This window comes from Chrysemys picta, chromosome 19 (assembly GCF_011386835.1).
Source record: "Chrysemys picta bellii isolate R12L10 chromosome 19, ASM1138683v2, whole genome shotgun sequence".
NCBI classification, from domain to species: Eukaryota; Metazoa; Chordata; order Testudines; family Emydidae; genus Chrysemys; species Chrysemys picta.
The window spans coordinates 2,827,733-2,854,160 of NC_088809.1; the positions used below are offsets into that span (position 1 = coordinate 2,827,733).

General features: G+C 52.3%; 1 protein-coding gene across 1 annotated transcript; it reads right to left on the reverse strand.

The window, feature by feature from the left end:
- Positions 1-4,475: 4,475 nt before the first annotated feature.
- Positions 4,476-26,428, reverse strand: TRARG1 (trafficking regulator of GLUT4 (SLC2A4) 1). The gene is made up of 3 exons (XM_005298221.5): positions 25,567-26,428; positions 11,632-11,764; positions 4,476-10,915 (listed from the first exon to the last, which is right to left on the reverse strand). The coding sequence occupies exons 1-3, from the start codon at positions 26,305-26,307 to the stop codon at positions 10,896-10,898; spliced, it is 894 nt and encodes a 297-aa protein (XP_005298278.1). The 5' UTR covers positions 26,308-26,428; the 3' UTR covers positions 4,476-10,895.

Genomic DNA, 26,428 nt, shown 5'->3' on the forward strand with positions numbered 1-26,428 from the left:
GGCTAAGAATCAACCTGCCTCTCCCACATGGCAACCAACATTATGCATTTTAACGAGGTTTGTTCAGTGGGTTGGATAGCGCGTCAAGAAATATTTTGCTTGGGACAACAGGCCTTCCTGAGAAGTGCAGTGTGTCGATACGGGAAGTCCTACGGTTCTTGAGTTTGGGGCAGTAGCATGCTCCTTCCTAGTCACACCTGGAGCCTCTGCATTTTTGGGGTAGTCTTTGTGAAAACACAAGCAGGAGCGTGCCATCCTATAGAGGTGAGCTCATGTGAACAGTAGGACCAGCCAGTTCTAATCATACCAACTTGGTGAATTTGAAGAGATGTTCTCTGCGCTCGGTGTGGAACACATACATTTTCTATAGGTTTTTAATTAAACAGGCCGCTGCTCACTGGGATTGCCTGAAATCTTCATCCGTTAGATCAATGTATTAATATAAAAACCCAGAGCCATTGAAGGCACTTTGGATGAAAAATGGATTTTGACTAAAAGAAAAGCTTTCACAGAAAACTTACATGTTGGTCAAAGTTTTCCATTTTTTGAATGAAAAAATGGAAAGGAAAATTTTCTTTGGAGGTGCAGGGGGGGGAGTTTGTTTTTTTTAGTAAAGGAAATAAAATTTGGGGGGTTTTGAACATTTTTACCAAAAATGATTCTCAAAAACAACGTTTTTTGGTTTTGGTTTTCCATTTAAAAATTTTATTTTTTGCATGATACTTAAAAAAACAAATGTATGTTTTTCTAAAATTTCCCACAAGAAATAATTGACATTTTAATCCGGTCCAATAGAAAGATTTGCTAAATGAGGTTTCTTAAAACAATCTCTCAAGGGAATAGGCAGAAGTCTATACCATTGGTATCTTGGCTTGACAAGGGAAATGTACTGTAGGGAGCAGTCCTGCACTAGCTGGGGATGGATTGGATTAAGGTCAATGTATCTTTTCCATCTTTAATGTGTATAATCTTCCATTTTAAACTCGATAGAAGGCATTAGCACAGACTTGGTGCCATATGTAATTTTAACTTGGGCCTCTGGATACTCCCTCTAATGAGGTTACTTGTCAACATAGCTACTCTATAGAAGGAGGAGATTCCCAGCACATGGATAGCAGAGTTGCACTTTCCATGAGAGTTCACGATGATTTAATCTAATTGCTTCTGCTGCTTTGAGCATCCTATTTTGTTTTCCAAGAGAGAAGAAATTACAGTTCACCTCCCTAACAAGGAAAGAACTCTTTAATGTAACATTGCTATTAAAGTAACTGCACAACCCAAGGCATCGAGGGATTTGGACGGGGGCATCAGAACAAAGAGGAGTCCTGTACACTCACTCTCCATCTCTTTCTCTCTCTCTCATAAAATCCAATCCGCATAGATTGAACAGCATCCCAAACTAAACCAACGCGGCCAGTACTTGGAAGGATAAGTTGCTGATTCTCAGTTTCATTGCAGTGCTTGCAGACTTGGCGTAAAATATTGCATACTGCAGATTCCTTTGTTTGGTGAGCTGCCCAAAGTGGTGGAGCCCTGGTCCAACTAGCCTGAGATTGCGGCTCCAGCGGTGAGCTGGTGCCAGTACTTCAGGGAAGGCGAAACACCTGTCTGTTTGGGTATGGGAGTTGTCACAGCTGCTTGTTCTGTAGTCATTGTGTCTTCACGGGGCGTTCCACCTGCCAATCTGTGCTCCAGGTCATGTCATGTCATTCTGTACGCCCGTTGGTGACTCCCCATCAGCTGGAAGAGTTTTCCCGATGTCAATGCTGATGTTGCACAGAATTAAGTTGAAGTGGTGGTTTTCCGTTCCTTCAGTGCTGTTACTCCGATGAGGATCTGAAGTGGATACGTTGCATCAAGGCAGCCAGAGGCAAGACACACTCACCTTGATGTTGGGAAGGGGGAGTCACCTCCAGGAATGCATAAGGGGGGGGGGGGGGAGTGCTCTAACCGTGCAGCCCCTTTCTAGTGCTTTCTGTTGGCAGTGGCACCTCCTCCCCAAGCACTGGCATTTAATTACACTGTTGTGGGAAGAGTGGGACCTTCTCCAGGAAGCTGGGAGAGGTGAGAGGCTGGCCAGATGCTCTCTTCAGTCAAATCCTTCCTGAGATAAAGTGCTAGGCAGCCACAGGGTGAGGGGTCTGCTGGGCAGAAACCTTAGTTCATCTCTGTCTTGGCAAGATCCTCTCCCCAGCTGGGCTCGGCAATGCATTTCCATTTGCTCAAGGAAGGCACCATAGACTCAGCCACAGGCAGGCATTCGTATTTAGCTGACGTGAAGGAATTCGGGTGCAAGAGAGAGACAGACTTTAGAGGCAGGTTGTTGATAATGTTGCTCTAATATAGGCCAGTAACCTTAAACAGCTGTGGCATCAGACAGGAGTAAACTCCACTGAGGCCTCGGTGCGCAGGCCGAGCCGAACCATTCCGCTGCAGGCTAATCTGACGGCTTGAGAAGTCCCTGCTGGGAACCAACATTTTCGAGAGTGACTAGGTGGTAATGGCTGCCCAGCCTGAGAAACCTTAAAGGGACCTGATTTTCAGTGGGTGAGTGATCAGAGCCCTTTACAGCTTCTTCAGTTGGGCACCCAAAATCACTAGTCACCCGTGAAAGTCAGCCCCAGAAGCTGTAGTGTGTGTGTGTGTGTGTGTGTGTGTGTGTGTGCGCGCGCGCGCTGGAGCGGCAAGAGCAGAGCTTAGAATTAGTTCAGGCTTTAAACATTTTGTCTTCTCCTTAGTTCATGCGTTGCAATATTGAGCTGCAGTGCAACAAACCCCACTATGGTTCAGAGCCCCGTTCCCGCTGACGGCCAACTTTCTGCTAACAGGAAAAGCAGCGTCGCCAGACTGGCTCAACCAGGGCAGGCCCCGTCACCAAGTCCATCTCCCAGGTGACCTCATCGTTTGGCCTCCTCTCCTCTTCGGAGCTGTCAAACCTGACCTCGGTGTTGCTTTGGGCTTCTTTGCTCTTCCTTCAGCCAAGTAATGCAAAGGATGTTCTGCCTCCTGGGTGTATGATTCTTTAAGCTGTCATCTTGGCATTGAATATTCAAGTCATGTTAATCTGTTCCTGTCTAAATGTGATGGAGAACAGGAGAGTGAGAAATTGGCAGCTGTGTCCCTGGTGTGAGGTCAGGCCGGGCACAGGGGAAAGTAGCAATGAAGTAGCAACGCTTTCGCTATGCAGAAGAGGTTAAAAAGGAAAAGGACCCCGGTTACTGGGAAGGAGGATGATCCTGGGGATAGGGCTAGGAATCAGGAACAATGAATTCTTCTCCTGCACAGCCACAGCAGGTCAGTTTCCCCATCTCTAAAGTGGGAATCAGGTTCTTACCACCCCCTGGGAAATGTTGTGTAAATGTGAAGTAGTACTATCTATTACAGGAGTCCACCACCCACCTGCTTCTGTTCAGTCTCTTCTCCCAGCACGTTCAGGAACAGATGGTGTCCCTTCTAGGGAGGTGTGGGCGAGGTGGCCCAGCAGCTCCTTTCCAGTTACCTCTGCTGCATGGTTTCGGTGTTGCTTTTATTAAGCTGATCTCCCAGATATTTAGCCCAGTGCAGTCTCTGCTCGCACTCCGAGCCCAGAGATGTGACATGAAACCCGCTGCATGCTGGGCTAATGCAATTGCAGGGGTTTAGGACCAGCGCCTGCCTCCCAAAGCTGCTTTCTCCTCCTCCTCTCTCTGTGCTGAGGAAAGCCACTCGCTCTGGGTTAGTCTATGTGATGTCTCCGTTCCCTCCCTGCCTTCCAAATGTATCTCCAGGGCAAGTTTCTTGATACCCACTCCCAAGGGGAGAGATTTGTGTTACTGAGTAAAAGCTACTTAACCCGCCCCCTGACCCTCCTTGCATGCTGCCTTCCCATGTCTTTCTCTCCTGTTAACATTCTACTATGGGGCATAGGGCAATGAATACTGTATCCTCCTTATGCACTTGGGAAGTGAGCACGTTCTTCCGATTTTACAGGACAAGCTGAAGGTCAGACTGGGAGAGACTTGCCCAAGGTCAGACTGGGAGAGACTTGCCCAAGGTCAGACTGGGAGAGACTTGCCCAAGGTCACACAGCCGCATGTCCACATAGCAGAGTTAGGAATTAGACCCTCGGCTTCCTGATTCCCCATTCCCTGTTTAACCACTCGCTAGTGTGGCTTTCCGAGCTGCAGTCAGGAAAGATTCTCTCTGCCCATGCACCCTCAGCACTCAAACAGATGTACAGCATTACACAACTGGCTAGATCTGTCAGGCCTTCCACAGAAACATTGGGTGTTGTCTACTTCTACAGGCAGAATACTAGCCTGGATGGACCCTTCTGACTTTCTATTCTCCATCTGCTCTACCTCTCCGTTTTCCTCCCTTCTCCCTGCGATGTCTTTATCACCAGATACAAGGACTAAAGTCCAGGTTAGCAGCTTTCTTTTCAAGTTGGTACCCACTTCCTCTTTTCTCATTTAGACAGAACAAGCACGCTCGCGTTTGACCATGCATGTTACATTTTATTGTTTGTTCTCATGCCAAGAAATACAAAGGAAACTATATAAGATACATCACGGCATCCGACAGAAAAGGAAACCTCACCAAAAAGGAGCTCCAAGCTGGAATTCCGATCCATCAAGGCTATTTAAGGATCAGTCTGTAAACCCGTACAGAGCATGATCCAGACAGTTTGGCTTCAGAACAGGATGAACCCGGGAGTGTGACAATGGGGAAGACACCCTGGGCTTCATTGTAAAGGATCTCCGTTTTTTGACTTCATGTAAAAAGGCCTGAAACAGAGGGTCCCTGCTCAGAAATGATATCAGATTGGCGTGGTGAACCGTGTTTTCCGTTTCTCAAGGTCCTTGTCATGATTATGTATATAGATACTTGATTTTCATTACCGGCTAATTAAAAATAAATAAATAAATAAAAGCTTGCTACAACTTTTTGAAAAGGTTTTTCTGCCTTGGCTTGAAGCCAAGCATGTGAATTTTCAGGCTAAACTTGGTTGTGTTTTTAACAAACAAGTATATTTGTCAAAAATGGGCTTAAAGCAGGGTTGTGGATTTCAGCTATAACTATTGAGCCGTGACTGGTTCCATAATGCTGTAAGGACCAACTTACATAGACTAAGGCAAAGATGCCAAATATGTGGCCCAAATTGAGCCCACCTGTGTATTTATGCAGACGGCCTCACATACTCAGATTATGCAGAATCTAAGATTTAATTTTCGGAAACAAGCAAATTTCTAGCCCTTCTGGCTGCACAGAGAAACTCGGTTCACATTTGGAAGGATACCTGATATCTGCCTGAGTCTGCAGACAGCCTGAAACCAAGGACTCTGAGGCGTGAACTCCTCTGTGCCCTGTTAATCTCATTGGAGCATCAACTGTAAAGTTCAGCAATGACACTTCATTGTCAACATGATGCGTTCCGTTGCTGGGCAGTATAGCGGCTGGAACAGGAAAGTGGGAGTGAAGGTCATGGGACTTGGGAATTGCTGCAGGCATGGAACTGCAGAGAGAAGACCGGAGCAGACTTGCACAGGCAGGGAGAGGGGAATGAAGCAGAGAGAGGATAGATGGGAAGAAATTAAAGCACAGAGCAGAAAGAGTAGTGGCCTAAAGGGGGGCAGATTCCCCTCCCCCCGAGTGACAGTGAATGAGACACTAAGGGGAATGTGAATAATTCATCACATGAAGGCTGTGTTCTTTATGCAAACTTCCCAGTGCCCTCAGTGAGGAGCCTGCTGTGGATCTGGGAGTATAAAGTCCTGAATTCAGATCCCGGCCAATGTGGAATCCAGCACTCTCCTCGCCAGGCGTCTGACACTCCAGGACTAGGGCTGGACTCGCTAAGCCAGTCACTGGGGCTCTTCCATTTTCACAGGACCAAATTTCACATAGGGTATTTTGTCTCTTTTTCCCTCTGTTTGTGCCACAATCCATCTAGCCTCTCCTGCAACATCTGTCCATGAAACTGACAGTGAACAAGTAACTGGAACTAAGCTGCCTTGTGCATGAGGGGGCCTGACAGCACACTGACATAAACCAAAAGAGCCTCTCTGCTCAATGGCCCTGGACCTCACAGCGAACTAGTACCTTCCTCTTAGCATCCCTAGGACCAGCATCCCAACAGCAGGTGAAACCATTCGTCTCTTCTGCCTCTACCCCCTGGGTTTCCCCTGGATTCAAGCAACGACGTCTGGAGCAGGGAGCTTCTCTCAGTGTAGACTGGGTTTGAATTTTGAGTGCGAAATTAGACTGTACTGCGGGGCAAAATGGACCAAACCCTGAGGATTTCATAGCCCGTATACCTGTGACTTTGCCAGCTGTGTGCACTTAGGCTGCAGCAGCAGCAAGTTAACGAAGAACAGAGTCACAAGGGTGGGTGTGTAGGGGGCAAATCTACCTGGTTTGTGATCATCTTCCTCTGTTATGTGAACTCAGTGGAACTAGTGAGTCAGTGGGGGTTGGCTGCAGAAAACAAGGTGGATTGTACGAGAACGCTGTATCGAACTAGATAATTCCTAAATCAGCAGCAATATATCTCAGCACACGTGAAAATATTTTGTTTTTTTCCCCATTGTTGTTTTGTTAAATCCTCAAAATATGTAGGTCCTTGTAATTCCCTGCGGCCACACTTGGTGATGCGGATATTAAGGGAAAGAGGAAGTATACTTAGCAGTGTCTTCGCTACGGCATTCGGTGTCATGACTTGGGCATGACGCCATCACGCACTATTGTGACATGACAGGGCAGGAAAAGAGTGAGAAATAGGGGTTGAAAAGGAGATTCTTCCTGAACAAATGCAAGCTAATATGTCAGGGGAAGGGGGAACTGCTCCAAGACAGAGATCCAATGGGAGGATGGAAGGAGGGAAACGGAAATGCTAAATGACCCATGAGTGACAGCAAACAGCGAAATGGATGGATAGCTTGCCATGAGAGTGGCAGAAAAGTCCATACAATTCTGGGCTGCAAATGCAGAAGCATCATGGTGCAGAGCAGGGAGGAGAGAATCCCTCACTAGGGAGCCTGCTTCTGTGCTAGTGCATGCAGCTCCAGGGACTCTGGTACGGGGTGAGCCAAGTGCTTCTTGTTAAGTTCAAACTTACACTGAACCCCAATCAAACCTCTGCATCATGCACGGGGTATTCTCCTGGCCACACTGTTAGCAGGAAGGACAGGACGTTTCCCCAGAGAACCACTCTCCTGACGCTTCCAGCCCTTATCCAAATGGAAACTCGGAACAGTTTTAGGTTCAACCATCATTACTCAGCAGCAACAGATAAATCCTGAAACTGGAAAGAATTCAGGAATGATTAAGAGGCAATTTCTGAGAAAATATATTGATATACACACACAAAGTCTAGCTAAGTGGTGACTAAGGATGGGGCATAACTGAGTAACGGTATTTGAAATCTGTAAATCCCAAGGAGGGAGAGGAGGCATTTAAGGTGGTACAACAAAGTATATGTGAATGGAAATATTGAGGAAAGGAAGCCACTTAACCGCAGCTTGGTGCATTAGTGTATTGGTCCTCTTCCCTGACTGCCGTGCTTTCATGGATTGTGGTTACATGGTATGATTGTGATTGAATAGAGCAAAGCTCTCTGGAGACTTTTGACTGGATCTAAGCACAAGACGCGAATGAAGGAGATGGCTTTTAAAGTGTAGAGCAGTGTAAAAGAATCTAATCACTGTGTCTAGTTAGAAAGAAGAGTAAATCACTGAAGGAATGTAAGTGTCTTCATTTTTCTTTTTTATTATATTTAACAGTGAGACAGGAAGCTGTCGTCCTGACAGTCTGATGATGTAGGGTAAGATAGAAAGCAAATCCCATTTGGATGCATGCAACAAATTATCACTGCAATTTTCTTTCTAAGGCAGCTCTTGCCTTCTCATGCATTCAAATGAATTCTGCTTTCTCTGTCCCAGTCCGCTTTGTCAGACTGGAATGTCTTCTGTAGAGGATCATTAAAATGACAGCTGCCCATGGGGGACCATTCATGGTTAAGGAAGTAATGACAGGTATTTCTACCTTCCCTTTTGAAAGTGCAGTGTATGTAAAATCCATACCAAGAAAATATACATTGCTGTATGTACTTACATTGAGAGGGAGGGTGGTCTTCCGGGGACTGGGAGACAGGATAACTAGTTTCTCTTCTTAGCTCTGCTACAGTCTGTCTCCGTGGCCAAGTCATTTAACTTTCCTATACCCTAATTTTGCCATCTGTACAATATACGGTACCTACCTCACATGGGGGTCGAGGGTTAGTTAGTTAATTTTGGTAAAGCGCGTCATGCTCCTCGAGGAGAGGTGCTATATACTTACAAAGTAGCATTTAAATTCTTATTTAATAAATATTTGGTTGCAAGGGATTGTAACTCATTACTGCAGTTTTCCTTCAGTGTCACTTCTTCCCATTCCAGAAGGCTTGTTGTTGTGATTTCTAAGCACTCCCAAAAAGCAATTTGTCAGTTGCAAGTGGGTTGGGCCAGGGAGCAAAGGACAGGAAGATGCATGACGAGGCAGCAGTGTCATTATGCATGTCAGAAAGGAGATAATGAACCTGAAAGGCACGTTCTGTGAACTGTACGTGCTGATTATGGGGATCTGCGTGGGAAATGAGTACCATGTGCAGTCCTGTTAACAGTCTGTCCGTCCCCCAAGGGTTTCTGCTGAGTTGCTGGACGAAGTATTTGGCTGCCTGAGGCAGCTGGATATCTCAGCCAGTGTGAGTTTACACCTCGTGCACCAGGCAGTGCTCAGCGAGAAGCTATTCTGCATGAAATGTGAAAAGGGAAATCAAAACACACTTGAGTGCAGTTAAGCTACTGTCCCTCAGCTCCCTCCTTGCTTAAACTCGCAGAGCTCTCCCTAAGCGCCGAACGCTCAAAGTCAAATAACAAGAGGGATGTTGCAGAAGAGTTGGGCTGTGTTCTAGACGCTGGTAGTTTCTAATAGAGCACTGGAGGCAGTAGCTGAAGCCTGGACATGGGGGGGAAACATAGCAGGGGAAAGCAGGGTAGTGTAGCAAGAAGTCAAATGGTTCTGCATCCTAAGAATTGCTTCTAGCCAGCGAAGCATGTTCCTAGTGTACCCAGGGAATTGTGTTATTGTCACCGAGGTTCTGAGCCAGCCTAGCAAAAGAAAACATATTAATGAGGAGCACCGAAATGGGTGGCAAGGGAATTCTCTCAGCTAAGTGCCAGCGGGTTTGATTCAGAGCTTCCCAAGAGACTCAAAATTGCTACTAGGGGTGTGAGGGAGGAAAAGTGTTACTCTGCCAAGGTTTGGGAATGCCAGCGTTCGCAGAGCAGCCGGGGGTGTGGCTAGGTGAGATGTGCATGATGGATTGGTCAAAGTGTGCCCAGCGGCAGCTCTTGTATAACCCCCATAGGTGAGTTTGCAAACAGCACTAAGAGGAGATCGGGGGTCAGTTGGCCCAAAGCCATCAACAAAACCTGGATAAAACCTCATGCGACGAAGTGTCACACAAGGCGAGCAGCAGAACGTAGTACACTACAAGCAACCAAACCCAGCCCGGGCAGAATAAGAGGCGATGAAGTGTGGCATGAGGCCAGGGAAGAGACCGTGAGGAAAATCGCAGGCCCTGAGCTGCTGGGAAACACCAAGCAGTGAAACACGTGTTGTGGAAGGTGATGGGAAGGCCATGGGCAAAGATTTTGAACCCTGCAGAACACAGGTCTGTTACTTGTATATAACACACTTAAAAACTGACCTTTCGTGGAGCTGAGCCCAGATGCATGGGTGGTTACAGCTGAAGCGGGGCTAAACCAGGCATTTGGGGGGATTGTCAAAGGGGAGCGAGGGTGCAATGAGAGACTCCCCTTGGGGCCTTTGAAATTTCCCCTCCAGGCCAGTAGGTGTCTTTGCAGAGACTGTGATGGGCTCTGGATTGGGCCTTCAGCTCCAGCCATGATGGACATGGTATAAATGCTCAAGTGGATAGAATCTGCTCTCCCTTCCTGGGCACCGCTGCTACCTCAGATTCCCACCTGCACAAACGTTACCTCGCTGCAGGGAGGTAGAAATGGATTGTTCCAAAGAGAAGACATTTTTCCTACCCTAAAAGCCCCAGCGTCGGGTTGGGATGAGGGGGACTGTCCTGCTAAGCTGGCATTCCTCATGCAGCAGAATCCCTGCTCTCCCAGCTCTGGGATGCTTTTGAATGATGGAAGAGCTTTGTACAAACGGACACGGAGCAGGACGTTCCCAGAGGCATGCAAATGGTCGTCAGCTTTTTTTTTTTCATCAAAAATACAAAATCCCCCCCCCTCCCCCCGATCCGCCACCTTTCGCTGTGGTTTTGGCCGGAGCTGCAGAAAGGTGCATGCGATGTCCCCCTGTAGTGGCACTCTCCTTTTTCCTCGCACTGAATCGATTTCATCTCCCGACAGCAGTTGGAGCTTTTTCGTAGAGACGGAGAATTCGTCGATACAAAAAACTGGATTTGTCCCAAAATTGAGAAGAAGTTTCCTCAAAATGTCCCGTTCTCTCCTTTTTAAAAAAAAAAATTAAATTTCGGGTTCTTTAATAAACCTCATCATGAAGTTCTCCCCTTGTCCCCTGTTTGTCATGTTCTCCCTCCCACCCACCATCTTCGTTACCGATCAGGAGTGCGGTAGCAGATCTCCCTCTGTTCCACGTCTGCTTGGGATTTGAACCCCGTTCCCAGTCCTTGTCGAGCTGCTGTGTTCTCCAGTTGTTTTGGTTGGTATGAAATCATTTTCCAAGAGGCTGTGAAATACATGCATGCACTCCCTTGGACGACGCTCCAGAAGAGATGTTTCCTAAGGCCGCCCTTCTAAATTGTAACGTTGCTGCAAGGGTAAAATTAAAATCCTGGGAAGGAAAGACGTCTTCCTCTTCTTCAAGGTATTTTCATGCTAATTGGTCTTCTGAAAAACTGTGAAATAAACAGTCTTAGTGCAGCCTCTGCAAATTAAATTATGTCCCCTCCCGCTCTTGGGTGGTTCCACTGAGGCCAGCTCAGTCCTGGGGGGAATTGGAGTGTTGTGAGGTCAGCGCACCTGGGGGCTAGCACAGCAGTGGTGTAAATGATGCTGACTTTATGGGTTGGTTTATCTTTGGAAGCGTCTCCAAACACTTTGGGCTGGAGCCCCGAGACTGCAGATTCATGTCTGAATTGCTGCACTCCTGCCTCACGTACATGCTTCTATTCTTCTACACCATTGGTCTCAGTCTTTCCTAGACCATTCCCTCATGTTACAGCCCCCTAACATGGTGGGATCCCCCTCTCTTGCAGGCACAAGGGAAGGTGTTCACAACCACTGAAACCTGGGGCAGCCCCCAGGTGGAGAAACTAGGTTCTAAGCTGTTTGTCACAATGCATTCCTCCAGTTCCCAGCACAGCTCCCAGTGGATTCTGGGGGATTTCACAGGGCCACCGGTGCATTGTGGGATGGCTATCTGAGCTATTTCAGCCTGTACTGTCCACATTCAGGCTAGACTGGTATTTAGCACTACTGCAAGCCAGTCTAATCCCAGTGGTATTTCATACAGGTACATGCCCCTTGCACGTGGACGCAATGTGTTTTTCAGGGGTGCTGCTAGGGACTAGCCGAGGAGGTGCCATGGTGGCCAGAGGGGAAGAGGCGTTACCTGTGAAATTGAGCGAACAGTAGAGCACAATGATGAGGATTCCCAGGACAATGGAGACTATGCTGAGCAGCCTGGCCATGCGCCCGAGTCTCCGAGCCCCGTCCATGTCCCCCTGCTGTCCGCTGTTCCTTGACTGGCAGAAAGGAAGACACAAACAGGCGCTTGTCAGGGGTTGTGGGTCCAGCTCCATGGCTGCTTTGTGTCAGTCATCGGCCTTAACCCATGCAAAAGGAGAGCTGCTCTGTCTAGACAACTGCGGTTGCATCACCTGGGACGAGTGTCCTGACTTGCAATCCAAGTTTGTCAACAGTCTTCATGAGCTTCCAAAGCTCAGCTGCCCTGAAATGTCCTGGCTGGCATGTGTGCTCTGCACGGGATGGGCGTTCGACCAGAGCAAGGGAGGCGTGTAATTGTCAAAGGGACGGGTCCTGTGTTCTTAGGAGCTTCAATCCCCAATGTGATTCACTTAGACAGGGCTGGGACAGTGGGGCCATTGCACTTAGGGGCCGTCTCTAAGGGAAACACAGTCACCACCCTCCAAAAATTTACATAATTGAAAACACACACACCTGGGTTTAGCCCCACCTCACCCCTGGCTGCTGAGAAGAGCAGCAGCAGACTGCAGTCTCCATAGCCCTGCACTGTCTCTGCCGCCTGCACTGCAGCTGTGCACCCTGGGCCAAAGTGCGAATTTTTTGTACTATTTTTGATGCCTATGTGTGCCTCAGTTTCCCCTTGTATGTTGCATTGCTAACCAGTGGGTGTGAAAGAGTGAAGAGTGCTCTTGGGGCAGCACAGGAGATGTGGCGGGGGTGTCCCCAAGCTAGCAGGGTGGACCAAGCGGGCCATTAAAGGATGGGCCGAGGTCAACTATCAAAGGAAAATCCACGAAGGCAGTGAAAACCTCAGTGGCCAGAACACTGACACCTCGCCCCCACCAAGCTGGAGGGAGGAGGTTTCCCCTCCCCTCGGCAGGGGAGCTGAGCAGAGGCCAACTTGATAAGTAAGGACTGAGAGGTGACAGGAAGAGGATAATGGTTGGCTTTGGGGAGAGGCCCAGCCGCTCTCACCTCGGCCTGAGCAGGGGGCAGAGAGGGAGCCTGGAATGGCGTCCAGAGCAGGGTGGCTGCGGGTTGCTCTGGCTTGGCCAGATGGACTATGTCTTAACCTCTATTTCTCTGGGCTAACCTAAGGAGGTCCGACAGCTGACCGGGTATGAAACCTGGCTGTGTTCTGACAAGGCTCCTCGGCACATTGGTCCCTGCAGAATGTACACGTCTCTGACTAGGAGCCTCCTTCAGTTGGACTCACTGGGCAGAGCTCCCGGGGTAAAGCAGGGGCGCGGGAGCCCAGAGGCTCAGTCTCAGAAGCAGTGAGGCTGCATGGCAAACCCTGAAGGAAGAGTGGGACCCCTTGGAGGGGACAGTCTGCCACACAGACGCAAGATTACATGGTTACTGTTGCTGCCTGCACATGAACAGTGAATGGGCTTTAACTTAACGCTCGGTAACTGCTGGGTTTCATCTCGCTTTCGAGCAGTGGTTTTCAACCTGTGCTCCGTGGACACCTAGGCCTCCACAGATTATCTGTAAGATGGCCAAAGGGGGCCGCACCTCGCACCTCCATTCGAAATTTTGTAGGTGTCTGCAAACGAAAAAAGGTTGGAAGGAACCCACTGCTTTGGAGTATACTTCGGCACTCCACCTCTCTGCTGTACTCTAAATCTCTGTGCTGGCTTCCCGGGGCCATGCTCGGCAGCTGAATGAATGCCTCCTGCAGTGATGGTTGCTCCTGTGCTGGCAGCAAGGAGGGAGGGAATGGCCAGCCCGGCTTCGCGCTGCTTTCCTCTGCTGCTCTATTGATTTCTTAATGCAGTCTGCTAGGGGGTGGCCCCTGCCTTGTAACTAAACCAACTGGTTCCCAGGGTACAGCGGGGGTGGGGGAGAATGACTGGGAGGTGCCTGGAAACGCCTCTCTAGGGGATCATTCATAAAGGCTGCCCAGAGATTGACTGGGGGCCGCCTGTCCCACCACAGCTTTGTCCCCCTACGGGGCTGCCTTAGCAACTTAATGGGAGCGTGGAGGGCGCTGCTAGTTTGTATACGGTAGAGCAGATTGTAGCAGCCCCTGTCTTTGGGGAGGAGCAGCAGCTCGGAAACGACAGAGACTGACTGGAACGGGCAGAGAGCTGGGGGTGGGCATTATATGGCTGCTGTGGAGGTGCCTCGCGGGAGTCTGGTCACCCTGACGGCGGGGAAGCCATGGCTCTGGCTGGCTTTCCCGGGGGGCTCCTTTCGAACGTGAGTACGGAGAGTGATGGCCCCTGCCAGCCCCAGAAGCTGCTCTGCTCGCGCACAGAACAGCTGCAGCCTGGGCAGCGGCGGGGCAGGCCTCCCTCACGGACTGCCCAGGCTGAGGCCTAGTGACGTCGCTGCGGGGCTGAACGGGAGGGCTGCCTGCCCCGCTAAAACTCCAGGGCCCACTCCACAGCTGGGTCACTGCCAGCCCTGCCTGGAATTGATCCCAGGACCTAGTGGGGGGAAAGGCTCCATAGTGGCTAGCAATGAACTGACAGGGACTAGCAATGGCTTGGTAGAGTCGGACACCCTGCAGTTCCCGCAGTACTCTGGCTAGCGCTGTTTCACCACCATTGTGCTCTGCCAAACTGCTGACCAGACAACTCCACCCGTACTAACTGCTCCGAGGCCTGAGTGCCAAGCAAAGGACCGGCCAGACCACATGTAACCCACAGTACAATTAGATGGATCGTTAGCCTTCAGAATCAGTGACTGATTAAGCAATATCCTTGTTATCTTCCTGTTGTAATCAGCAATAATCTGGTTTCCAAGTAAAAACACTAGGGCCAAAATTGGGACCTCCCCTGATGAGGGAAACAGGTTACTGCCGCTTGAAGAGAGCGCAAGGGCCGTGTTCCTGCTTCTCGGCTGCAGGGCCTGGGCGAGATAGGCAAGGAACAGAGGCTTGACACTTAGCAGAGGGTCAGCTGCTTGGGGCAGCAAAGATGTCACTACGACCAGGCTACTCACGGAGCCCCAGCCTGAATGACGAATGTAGTGGCGAGGCAGGAGAGCCCCTCCAGGGCCAAGGAAATGTTGGCTGCTCAGCAGAAGCCCCCTTTTCAGTTTGCGTACCCCAACTTTCCCCAGAGCAAACCAATCCCGTGAAACCCCACCTGATGCCTCTTGTTTCTGGGACGTTTTGAGAAAAAATCAGATAAGGAATTTCAGAGCCTGGTGTTTAGAAATGTCCCCCTTGTTGGGAGGTGCTAAGGGGTGCAGAGGCCTGGAGGGGCACAGAGGTGAAATTCTGCCCTACTGAAGGTAAGGGGAGGTCGGCCGGGGAGGCCAGGTTCTCGCAGGTTTTTACCCACATTACAAAAGTTAAACATTCGGAGTGTTCTAGCTGTAAAATATAAGCATTTAACATTTCCATGTGGACTGACGCTGCCTCCTCTCCCCAGCTATTATCCACGGCACCCGCTGGTGGAACGTGGAGGAATCACAGTCCAGAGCTTAGGGCACTAGCCTAGGACTTTGGAGACCTCTGCTCTGCCACAGGCACCTGTCAGGTACGTCTACACGTTGGGGGCATGTGGAGCACAGACCCTGCCCGCCCCGTGTGGGTGGCAAGGCGCGGCTTAGGCAAGTAGAACAGCAACACCCCGAGTCCGAGATGGCTCTCTGCACGCCCAAGCACGGCCCCCTCCCTCGACGCAGCTCTTTTTAGTAGTGTAGAGTCCTGCTGCTGGAGCCATTCCCCATGGCCTCCCCTCTGCCAGCGCCTACACCCCACAGCCTGGATGCAGCCCGCCTTTCACTGCGGCGTGTAGTTCCACATATGGTACATGCTGCCTCAAGCGTACCCGAGGCCGAGTCTGTCTGCTCAGTTCCCCATCTATAACGGGGGGATAATAGCAGGGCCCTGTCTCACACGAGGGGTGTGACAATCAACCCATCAAACTGGGAAGCGCTTTGAGGTCTGCTGATAAGAGCTAGGGGGGTTATTATTATATTCATGCCACTGTAACTGGCTGCACATGCGCCCCTCCCACGAACATGCTAGTGTCTGCAGGAGGAGAGCCCTGGTTTAGGGCACCTCAGAAGATCCGTCAGAGCAGGGCTCCCCTCCTGGGGACCCTGTGCACCAGCCTGATTTACATTTTTACACTCAAACGTAGTTGAAAAGAGGTAAGGTTGAAAGCATGAGTTTCAATACTGTCCAAAAATCACACTTTCCTTCTGACTTCTGCTCCTTTAAAAAAACCAGATGAACACCCTCATGTGAAAATGGCCAGCAATGAACCATTAAGAGGTCCAGCAAGTCCCCCACTGCCATATAATCTGGCATCACATTCGCTCATCCCACCTAACATATCATTCACCCTTAATGTTTGCAAAAATCTATGCAAAAATCAAACTAACAAATGATTAGATGATCCAAGCCCGTTTCCTATCCAAGGGTTCCATTGCCAATATACTGTGTCACTAAACACCACTAATGGTTACTTCTTTAGTCACTACAAAAACAACTAACACTGTGACCAAACATATGTGACTTGCTACACAATAGATTGAAAACAGTTAAAAATACAACTTGCAAGGTCTGCATGGACCTACATCACCATCTAAGCACCCCATTTCATAACCCCAATAAATCAGTCTTGCCAATTCCAGTCATACAAATATTCTGCCCCACCAGCCCAGCACCTTCGAGGAGAACGTATGGAACTCTGACATAACCTAACGCAGCCTGGATCTTCTTCCTTTCAGCAGCTGTAATGCACACGGAATAGAGACTATCAAAAATCAACAGTAAGCACCCAACAGCCTATTTGCATTACTGAACAGAAGGTGGCAAAATTAAATCAGGTGGGATGACAGTGAGCGATGGATTATATGGCAGTAGCGGGACTGGCTGAATCCCTTAACTGTTCATTGACAGATTTTTACCATTTGGGATTTTTAAAGGCACAGATTTTTGTAACAAACGTGTAATGTGGAGGGGGGGAGGCGTTTATTGGACTCCAGTGAAACACGCTTGCATTGGTCTATACATTCTCTAGCAAAACACAAACAAAGTGAAGCCCGTCACTACAACTTCTGGACCCTTTTTCTCTAAGCTCCTCTTGAACAGTTATGAAAAATACACAAGCATTCACATGGAATGTTCTGTGAGCATTTATCCCTGTCCATCTATTACTCATTGGGATAGAAGGGTTTGATTGTAACTGGTAAATGTCAGTAATCGTGGATTTCACTTTCCACATAAAAACAAGAGCAATTTGTGTCCATTAATCAATGTTTGCAGAGAGGGAAAGTTTGTTAAAATGTAAGACTCTCTTGAGGACTAATCGGAGTGTGTGGTAGTAGCTGTAGCTGGGTGTTTAGTATTAAAAACTAATTATTGAGAAATGACGACCGACTATGTCTGAATGCACTATGAATCTTGACTTCATGTTGACTAAAGAATTAGCGTGTGACTTTTTTTGAAACATGCTAGTGGGAACATTTTAGGAGATAAAACCAGCAACATATTCTTTAGGAAATATCAACATAGCCCTTTGAAATGAAGTTTAAAAGTTGTTCTCTAACGATGATACTTATTACAGTTACGAAGTGCTGTGCATTGCTTGCACTTAGCCTCACCATAGACCCTCTGTAGCTCCGGCTGGCTAGGGCATTCGTCACTTCTCCGAGCAGTGCTGTGCACTGTTAAACAGCCTCTGTGCACACCTCTACCCAGAGGGGGCGGCCCGTTAGTGCTAAGGGGAAGAGGTTTCCTGCATGTGTGTTTGCCAGAAGCTGGGAATGGGTGACACAGGATGGATCACTTGATGATTCCCTGTTCTGTTCATTCCCTCTGGGGCACCTGGCATTGGCCACTGTTGGAAGACAGGACACTGGGCTAGATGGACCTTTGGTCTGACTCAGTGTGGCCGTTCTTATATTCTTATGTTGTTATGTGTAGTGTGTGAAAAGATCTGGGGCCTGTCACATGAGAAGCTCTCTAGAAATAGAGTAGTGCGTTACAGTGGAAAAGAGCAGCCCAGCCCCTGGCCATCCCTGGGGTTTTACCAGTGAGCACTGCGTACCATCAGGGGGCTGTTTGGTTGCATCCTGTTGCGAGGGGCTGAGTGAGGCAACGAGAACTGAGAGCACTTGCTCTTTCCAATGCTGCCTCTCCCAAGATTGGGCCCTAAATGCCTTCCCCTTGTTTGGAGAAACTTATGGTTGGTTTGCAGTGTAGGAGCAGCAGGAGAGGGGGTAAGAGAGAGACCTGAGTGTTCCCCGGGGCATCTCTCTGTGTGTCTTGCAGACTAAGTGCTTCCAGTTGTAGCCTGGGCTCTGGTGCACACAGGCTCTTTTGTTTTGGATGGCTGAGCTGTCGCAAAGATTCTCTCCTTTCCTCTCTCTGTCTCTTGGTCCGTGCTCATTCATGCACGTTCCCAGCAGAAGGGGGGGGGATACCCTGCACTGGCATTGGTAGCGAGGCTGGTCCCAGAGAGCTCCTTCTCCATTTGTGTGTGTGAGCTCTGCTCTCCGAAATGGGAGGGCTGAAAGGAACTGAAACCTATTAACACAGGCCCAGGTCAGAGTGACCAAAGCCAGTCTCAGCTTTGTCAAACAGGGAGACTGAAAAAGATGCACTCAGGTGTCTATGCAGCCAGGCCAGAAGTGACTCAGTCCATGAGATCACACTGGGAAAGGAAGGGGGAGATGGGCAGATGATTTTTCTGCTGACCACAGGACCTGCTGGGACCTGAGTGCAGCATTTGAAAGGTGATTTATGAGCCTAACTCCAAAGGCATTCCAATGCTTTCTTCTCTGTCTGCTGCTCAGTGCTCGGAAGAGGCCTTGTGTGCAAAAAGCATTGACTTCAGGGAAAATAGAAGAGTGCAAGCCCCCCAACAACTGGAGAAAAGTCAGCGGGCTGTAAGCATGCCAGCCAGCTGCCGCTGTGGCTGCAAGCAGGCTGGAGCATGCCCCCAAGGGGAACTGGTCCCCGGTGCTTAAAGACTCTGGAGAGTCTGGTTCCTGCCATATTTCTAGCTACTCCTGGGGGAATTCTGTGCCACTGCATGTGCACAGAATTAATGTCCCCCGCAGATTTCTTTGCTTCCCTGCAGAAAAATGACTTTCTGACAGGGAAGCAAAGGGAAGCTGCAAGAGCAGCCATGCACCACTTGCTAGCTGCGCAGGTGCATCGTTTCAGGCACCTGGAGCAGCCAGCAGAGAGGTAAATCACCACAGGGCTGGGGACACCCCAGCCAGTGGCTCCTACCCTGAGCTGGAATCAGCTGCTAGTCTTGGCTGGGCTAGAGGCAGAAGAGGACAGGACTTCTTCTTCCCCTACAAGGAGTGGCTGGGGCTGTGTCAGACCCACCCCCAGAAATTTCCTCCAGCTGCAGGAAGCTCAGCATCCTCCCCTCCTTCCTTCCCCCATTGCTCCTCAGCTGCCGGGGGAGGGGGTCACTGTACGGGGAGCTGCTCCCCAATCCTCCCAACCCCTGTGCATCCAGATCTCCCATACTCAGACACTCCTGCCAAGCCTAACCCCGTACACCTTGAACCCCCCTAGCCCTCCATACCCGAACCCCACCCCATTGAACCTCAACCCCTGCATCTGAAGCCCCCTGCACGCAGACCCCCTGCCTCAGGACCCCCACCCCTGCACCCAGACCACCTTGCACTGATCTCCCTGCACTCAAACCCCCACCCTGATGAGTCCCACTCCCCCCCGCACTGAGCCCTCACATCCAGACTCTCATGCCACTGACCCCCAATTAACTGCATCCAGACCCCCACCTCACCAGGCGCCCTGCTGAGACCCCCACACCCAGACCCCTCTGCTGACCCCAACCACTTTCATCTGGAAGCCCCTGCAGAGTTCCATTGCCCCTGCACCTGGAACCGCCCCCCAACAAGCTTCTGTGCATCCAGATTCCCCCCCCCCCACTTAGACCCCACACTGAGCTGCCTGCACCCAGATTGTCCCACACAGAATCCTCTCACCCCACACCTGGATCCCCCCCCACACTGAGCCCCCCCCACACTTGGACCTGCATGGTTGAGCCTGCCTGCCCCACACCTGGTGCAGAGGGGTAGGGCCCCAGGGTGTTTCTGGGGCAGGCCCAGGCCTTGTGCTGTGTCAGGGTTGGCTGTAGCCTCACCGCTGACTCTGTGTCCTGGGGGTGGGGAGGCTGCAGGGTGATCTCCCACCTTCATGCAGCCAGTGCCCTGTGCTCCGCACTGCCATGCTGGAGCCCCTGCATTGATTCATTGACCAATAAAACTTGCAGAATTTTAAAATATTGTGCACAGAATTTTGAATTTTTGGGCGCAGAATGCCCTCAGGAGTGTCTCTCGCCCAGCTGGACTTGGGCTCAGCCAAGGTTTACGTGCTTGATGAAGCAAACGTCTGGGTGTTCACCCCTCGCTAGCCACAGCAAGCCAATTCAGGGGAAATGTCCAGTGAAGCCACTGGGAACTCTGCCTGCTTGTACAAGGGCTATATTGAATTTGAGGTCTCCATGCTGAGCAGTCTTCTCCTCTCTCAGGACTGAACCAGATCTGGGCACTTCACCACATGGGGCCAGTGCAACGCCATCCACCGTGCTCCCTCTGGCTGGGGCAGCGCTCCTCAGCAGACACGCGTGTTTGACGACGATACGTTCCCGCATCCCTTGCACTTAACAAGGTACATACACCCCACTGCACTTATGTCTAGGGATGGGCAACTTCCTAACTTTGCTCTTCGGTTCTTCCCCCACTCCAACGGAGTGGGTGTTTGAAAATCAAACCCGCTCATAGCCCCATCACTGCAGCATAGAACTGCTGTGGCACCCAGAAGGAAGAGTGGGGGAGCTACTTTGCTCAGCTGGCGGAAGGATAGCTGGGAGTTATGTGGCTCATTACCATGTATGTCTAGCAAGACTCCACTCTCCCGCTTTCCCCGTGCCACTGCATTACAGAGCCAAATAAGCTGAGTCCATCTTAGCCCACATCCTGGCTAAGCAGGCTCTCCACTGTGCAACTGACGCCAGCTGGCTCCTGCAAAGAGCCCGATTCCTCTTCCAAATGGAGGCCTGTCTCTGCAGAGGGCTTGTCTCTAGCGCCTGACCCCACGTCCCTCTCGAAATCTTTATTGGCTTCTGGGGAACCGCTGACTGCACCTTCCCCTCAGCGCATTTCTGCGCAGTAAGCAGTGTGCTGGAGCTCTGGGGCTGCTGCCTTCCCTAAGCTGATTTTTCAAAGGGGAGATTTGCCTGTATTGCACAATTAAGACTATAAAAGGGGCCCACGGGCCCTGTAAAGCAGCGTGGTTCCTTCCTCCTGACTGATTGGGGTGGTGCTAATTGGAAGGCTCTGCAGCCTGAGGTGTGAGTGTTGAGCCACCTGTGTGCAAGGAGGGATGGGAGAATCGTTAGCTGTGTTCTGCTCTGTTCTCACACTGGCTGATTCTGCCCCGGTACGTGGGAATAGTTAGAGTCAGAAATTGCTTCAGTCTCAATGAAGCGCTCCAGATGCCATCAGCTCCTTGAAAATCTCGGAGCCCAGGAACTGGCCTGGGAAGCCATAGAAAGGGACTGAAGAAGTCCCACTTTCTATTTTGGGGGGTAAGTTTGGCTGTTTGTGGATCAGGAGGAAATAGGCTCTTTTCAGGCTTAGGGTTTGTTTTTATTTACCAGTAAAATCCCTAAACCAGTCGCAGATAAACTGACCTTGGTGGAGGCAATCTGGACTCGTGCTTAGTGCAAGAGATCAGGCATAAGGGCTCCTGGGTTCTAGTCCCAGGTCTGCCACCAAGTCACTGGAGGTCACTTTCTCGCTGATCAGGGGATATCATCTTCCCTGCTTCAGGGGGCGTGTGGGGGAGGATTCATGAGTTGCTGATTCAGAAGCTCTGCAAGTGCTGAGTATTCAGGGGAGACGATAACTCCCTGGGCAGCATGGCACTTCAATAGTTAATGTCTGCAAAGAGCCTTCTAGAGCATCAGATGAAAGAGGCAGTGGAAGAGCAAAGTAGGCATTCATAAAAGACTGTGCCCCCACCTGCCTCTGGTCCGTGGGCCAGGCTCTGTGCTGCGCGGCTGCAGATCTCCCGGGGAGAGCCACGTGGGAGGAGAGTGGACTGGGGCAGCAGGAACCATGAGTTAAACAAAAATAAAGAAAGGAAGGAAGAAAATGGGCCACTTTTATGCTATAGTTATTTGAACAAAAGGCTCCTGCTTAGTCTCTCAGCACTTGTACAGAAACTGCTGGGTGCTCTAGTTCCGCTCTGGTAACTCGCCTGGCCGTGGTGCAGCCATACAGCAACTAGCAAACAGCTGGGAGGAAGGACCAGGTGTGAGAATTATTATTGTTGTTACCATAATATTAGACATATTAAAAAACAACCAGGACCCCACGGTGCTGGTGTTGTCCAAACCCATGAAGGCACTCAACCCCTGCCCTGTGACGCAGATGGGGTTGAGAGGGTCATGAACACGACAGTAAAAGGCTGGGGGCATCATGTCTTCCCAGTGAGGGAGCCTGTTCTGACCTCCCGTACTGGTGTCGGCGCTAGTTGGAACTGGTGGGTGGAGGGGGATCTGGCATCGTCCGTAAGTCGATATTTTCCAGAAAGGCTTTGGTTTGGGATGTGCTGCTTTTACTAGAGAAACGTCGCCGTAAGCCCCAAAGCCAGTGCTGTGGGGAGGAATGACAGTGCTCTTCTCCAAACATGCAACCTCTAAGCCCAGAGCATTGGCCTGATGTGGCGAGTCGGTAGGGAGACAGCACAAATCCATTGAACCAAACTGATCTCAAGCCTGCCTGAGCCAAATCTAGGTCCTCAATCTAGGTCCTCAATCTAGGACAAATAGCCCCAGGGTCCCCTGAGGTGAGCACAACAGCAGGCCCTGTGGGTTTTGGCCTGACGGTAACTGAATCCTTGACCCTGCCCTTCCAGTACCAGTTCACTGCCTCTCCTGGGTGGAAAGCATGACCAGTCTCACCAGCACTGTCCCCTGGGCCCAGCTGGAATGGATACGGGTCATGCTCTGCCACGTTTCAGTGTCGCCTAGGGCGACGAAGGAACTGGCCCTGCTCAAGGGCTCATCAAGCCAGTACTTTATCGCATCAGCTGTTTTATTATTATTATTCTTTGAAAAGAACTTGCTTTTTCTGGCTCTTCCAGTGGGGGAGAAAACTGGCCCATCAGCCCCAGAGGCAGCGATGTCTACCTGAGTCTGCAGGAGGGAACGCGCCCCGCTCGTTTCACAGCGTGTTTTAAAGACGCCTGTTGAAATGCCTGCATTGCTCACTAGTCTGAGGCTGATCAAAGCATGCGTGAAAAGAGGGGCGTTTGTCTCGGGGTCAGTAGTACCTCGTGTTGATTTCAATGGGCTAGCCAGGGAGGAGGGAGCTGCTCTGTGGGAATAAGAACTCCCGAACCCGGCCCAGTAGGGCGGGTCTGTGCGGTTCCCAGAGAGCCCATCTTAGTGCCACTGCTGAGCGGAACTGGAGCTGGCCATGGAGTGTGGGGAAAGTGCCACCTCTTTTTCCCCCCCCGCAGGGGAGCACCCACACAATCGTATTTTGGACATATGCACCATGGGGTGTGAGTAGTGTCTCACGCTGGCATCTCCCAGCCGTGCACCTTGTGTCGTCCCATGCTCAGAGGGAAGGGAGTGCACATCTGCTGTTCTAGCCTGGGAGTGTAGAGGACAAAACAAGAGCAAGGCTTCAGCTCTTAGAGGACCACTGGATCCTGAAGGAGAAGCCCCAGTGGTGGCCTACATTCACGCCTCGTTAACCCAACTTCCAGGAGTCCCAGTCTGCTCTGTTTAGGCTGTAAGCTCTCTGGGCCCGTGAACATCTCACCATTGGTTTGTTCTGCACCGAGCACAAAGGGGCCCTGATCTCCTCCAGCCCCAGCGTGGAAGGGGGAAGTCTAGAGGCCAGGTTCCCTACCTCTCCGTGAGTGATCCGGGTTGGGGAAGCTACCTAGGCTGAAGGGTGGGTCCTCTCTTCTCCCAGTCCGTTTGGAACTGGGCCAGTTCTGAGCTGCTTTGCTCTCGTTGTGTTGGTGTTGACAGCGCCGGCCCCGAGCAAAGGGACTTCACGGGAGTTGGAACTCGGGGTTTATTTTAACCGCCCTGGCTGGGGTATTTGCCAGCTGGCTTAGGTGGCCTCCAGGTGCTACGACCCCAGTGGTGATGGTAGAATCCTGCCAAACAGCTCCCGGTCCCTCATAGAGAAGGGATGGTTTATAAATGTTCTTTGGGTGACTCCCTGCATTTCAGGCCCCCCTCCTCTAGGTGCTGTCTGTGTAAGGCCGGTAATGCTGTAACCCTAAGCACAGCCCTGCTCCTGCCCCCTGGGGAAGGGCACTTCCTCACCTCCCCATAGCAATTGCGGGGTTACCCACTGTCGGGCATGGAATGCTCCCAGGCTATGTTCAGATGCTGAGTGAGCTATCAAATCTGGTTTGAAAGGGGTTTCCCTTCCTGGCCCTGGCTTGCTCTTAGTCAGAGCTCCTTCGGGCCCTACCTCCAAGCACTGTCCCCTTCTCTGCCCTCCCACAGCTGCTCCCCATCCCTCCTAGCAAAATTACTGCTTGGCCCCCAGGGTACAGCCGGTGTGGGAGCTGGGCTTGCGTGTGTCTGGGTTCTCTTACCCTCCTCGCTGGGCTCCAGGAGGGTTTAACCCTGGGGAGGTTTGTGTGTCCCTGAGTCCCTTCCATGCCCCCCGTGCTGGAGCTGGCCCCTTCCCGCACCCCCAGCTCCGGAGGAACAAACGCTGTTCTGAGCGGGGCAGGATACAAAGAATTCCGGGTTCCTTTCGCGTTTGTAGCTGGGGAGCCCTGGCTGAGGGCCACAGCCAGGGCACCCCCGGTCAGCCTGCTGCTGCTTCACCAGCCCTGCCTGCCCCAGGCGGGGGGCTCACCCTGTCCCGGGCACCCCAGCCCAGCCGCGCTCTGGGGGAGCGGTGGTGGGAAGGGGCTGTGAGCCCCCCTTCAGACAGGCTGGTTCCCTTCTGCTGCCTGCCCCCTCCCAGACCCAGAGCGCCCATCCCGCGGCTCTGCGCGGGCTCCAGACCGGCTTGTCCTGCTCCGAGCTGCGAGCTCTGGGGCCGGGCCCCGGCTCTCCCGCCAGCCAAGTTCCTTAGAGACCCCCGGGCTGAACAGTCCCCCAGCCCCAGCGCTGCCGGGCTCTGCTCCGGCACTGCCCAGCGGGACGCAGCTGGCCACGTGTGGCGCATCCGAAGGCGGGGTGGGGGCCGGGCGCGGGGTCCTGCTTGTTTTGCCGAGTGCCGGGGACTGGAGGAAAGCGCTCCGAGACCGGGCAGTGCCGGGGCTGGCTCCGGGGCTCCCCTCCCCGAGGCGCGCAGGGGAAGTGCCCGGTCCGCGCGGACAGGGCGCGTCAGGGGGCAGCGCATCTACCCAGCGGCCATGCCCCGCCCGGCTGCTGGGCGCAGCGCGCTCGGTTCGAAGGGAAAAGCGGGGCTCGGAGTTTAAAAGCGTCCGGGTCCGTCCCCTCAAGTGTGGGGGGGGCAGGGCTGGTGACTGGCGCCCCAGGACCCCGGAGAGGAGGGGGGGAGCAGGGCTGGTGACTGGCGCCCCAGGACCCCGGAGAGGAGTGGGGGGAGCAGGGCTGGTGACTGGCGCCCCAGGACCCCGGAGAGGAGGGGGGAGCAGAGCTGGTGACTGGCGCCCCAGGACCCCGGAGAGGAGGGGGGAGCAGAGCTGGTGGCTGGCGCCCCAGGACCCCGGAGAGGAGGGGGGCAGAGCTGGTGGCTGGCGCCCCAGGACCCCGGAGAGGAGGGGGGAGCAGGGCTGGTGACTGGCGCCCCAGGACCCCGGAGAGGAGGGGGGGGAGCAGGGCTGGTGGCTGGCGCCCCAGGACCCCTTGGGCGGGCGCTCAACACTTACCATGATGGAAAAGACCAAGGCCACGATGTTAATGGGCCAGACGGGGCAGAAGCAGGAGAAGATGGCCAGCACCAGATAATCCAGCGGCCGGCCCTGTTCCTGGGCGCTGGTGGTGGCGGTGGAGGATGCCCGCCCCAGGCTGATCCGGGAGGGCGAGTGCGAGGCCGTCTCCAGGTGCCCGGCGGACACGGTCTTGTAGGGCAGGCTGTGGCCGTTCTGCTCCGTCTCCAGGGACTTGTCGCTGGCCAAGGTCCCCGAGAAGGACTTGGAGCCTCGGACCCCCTTGCCCTCGCTGGAGAAGAGCAGCTGCTCCGTCTCCTGGCAGTCCGCGGGCAGGGCCGGGCCCCCCAGCGCCTTCTCGAGCTGCGCCTCGCTGGTGTTGGCCATGGCTCGCGGCTCGCCCCTGCGCCAGGCTAGGGCGCCATGCCCGGCGGGCTGGGCGGGGAAGGCAGCGGGCAGCCCGGGCAGGGCGCGCGAGTCCTCCGCCAACTTGGGAGCCGCTGCCGCAGGCAGGCTGAGCAAAGCGCTGTAGCCCGGCCAGCCGGAGAGATCCCCCGCCTCCGCGCCGGGATCCCCCTGCCCTGCCCCGCTCTCGCTCGCTCGCTGTCCCGCGGGGGAGCCTCCTTCCTGGAGCGCTCGGGTCTGAGATCCCCTCCCGGCCGTGCCCTGCCGCCCCAGCTTGGCACCTTTCTGCGAGGGCGGCTCCCGCGGGGGAGGGGCCAGCTTCGCCCCTGCCCACATCTCCAGCAAGGACCGCGCTGGGAACCGGCCTGAGCCGCCCGCAGGGCTGGCAGGACACTGAGGGGCCACCTTCAGCCAACGCCCCACCGCGGGCAGGCAACTGAGTTTTGCCAGCCCCGGG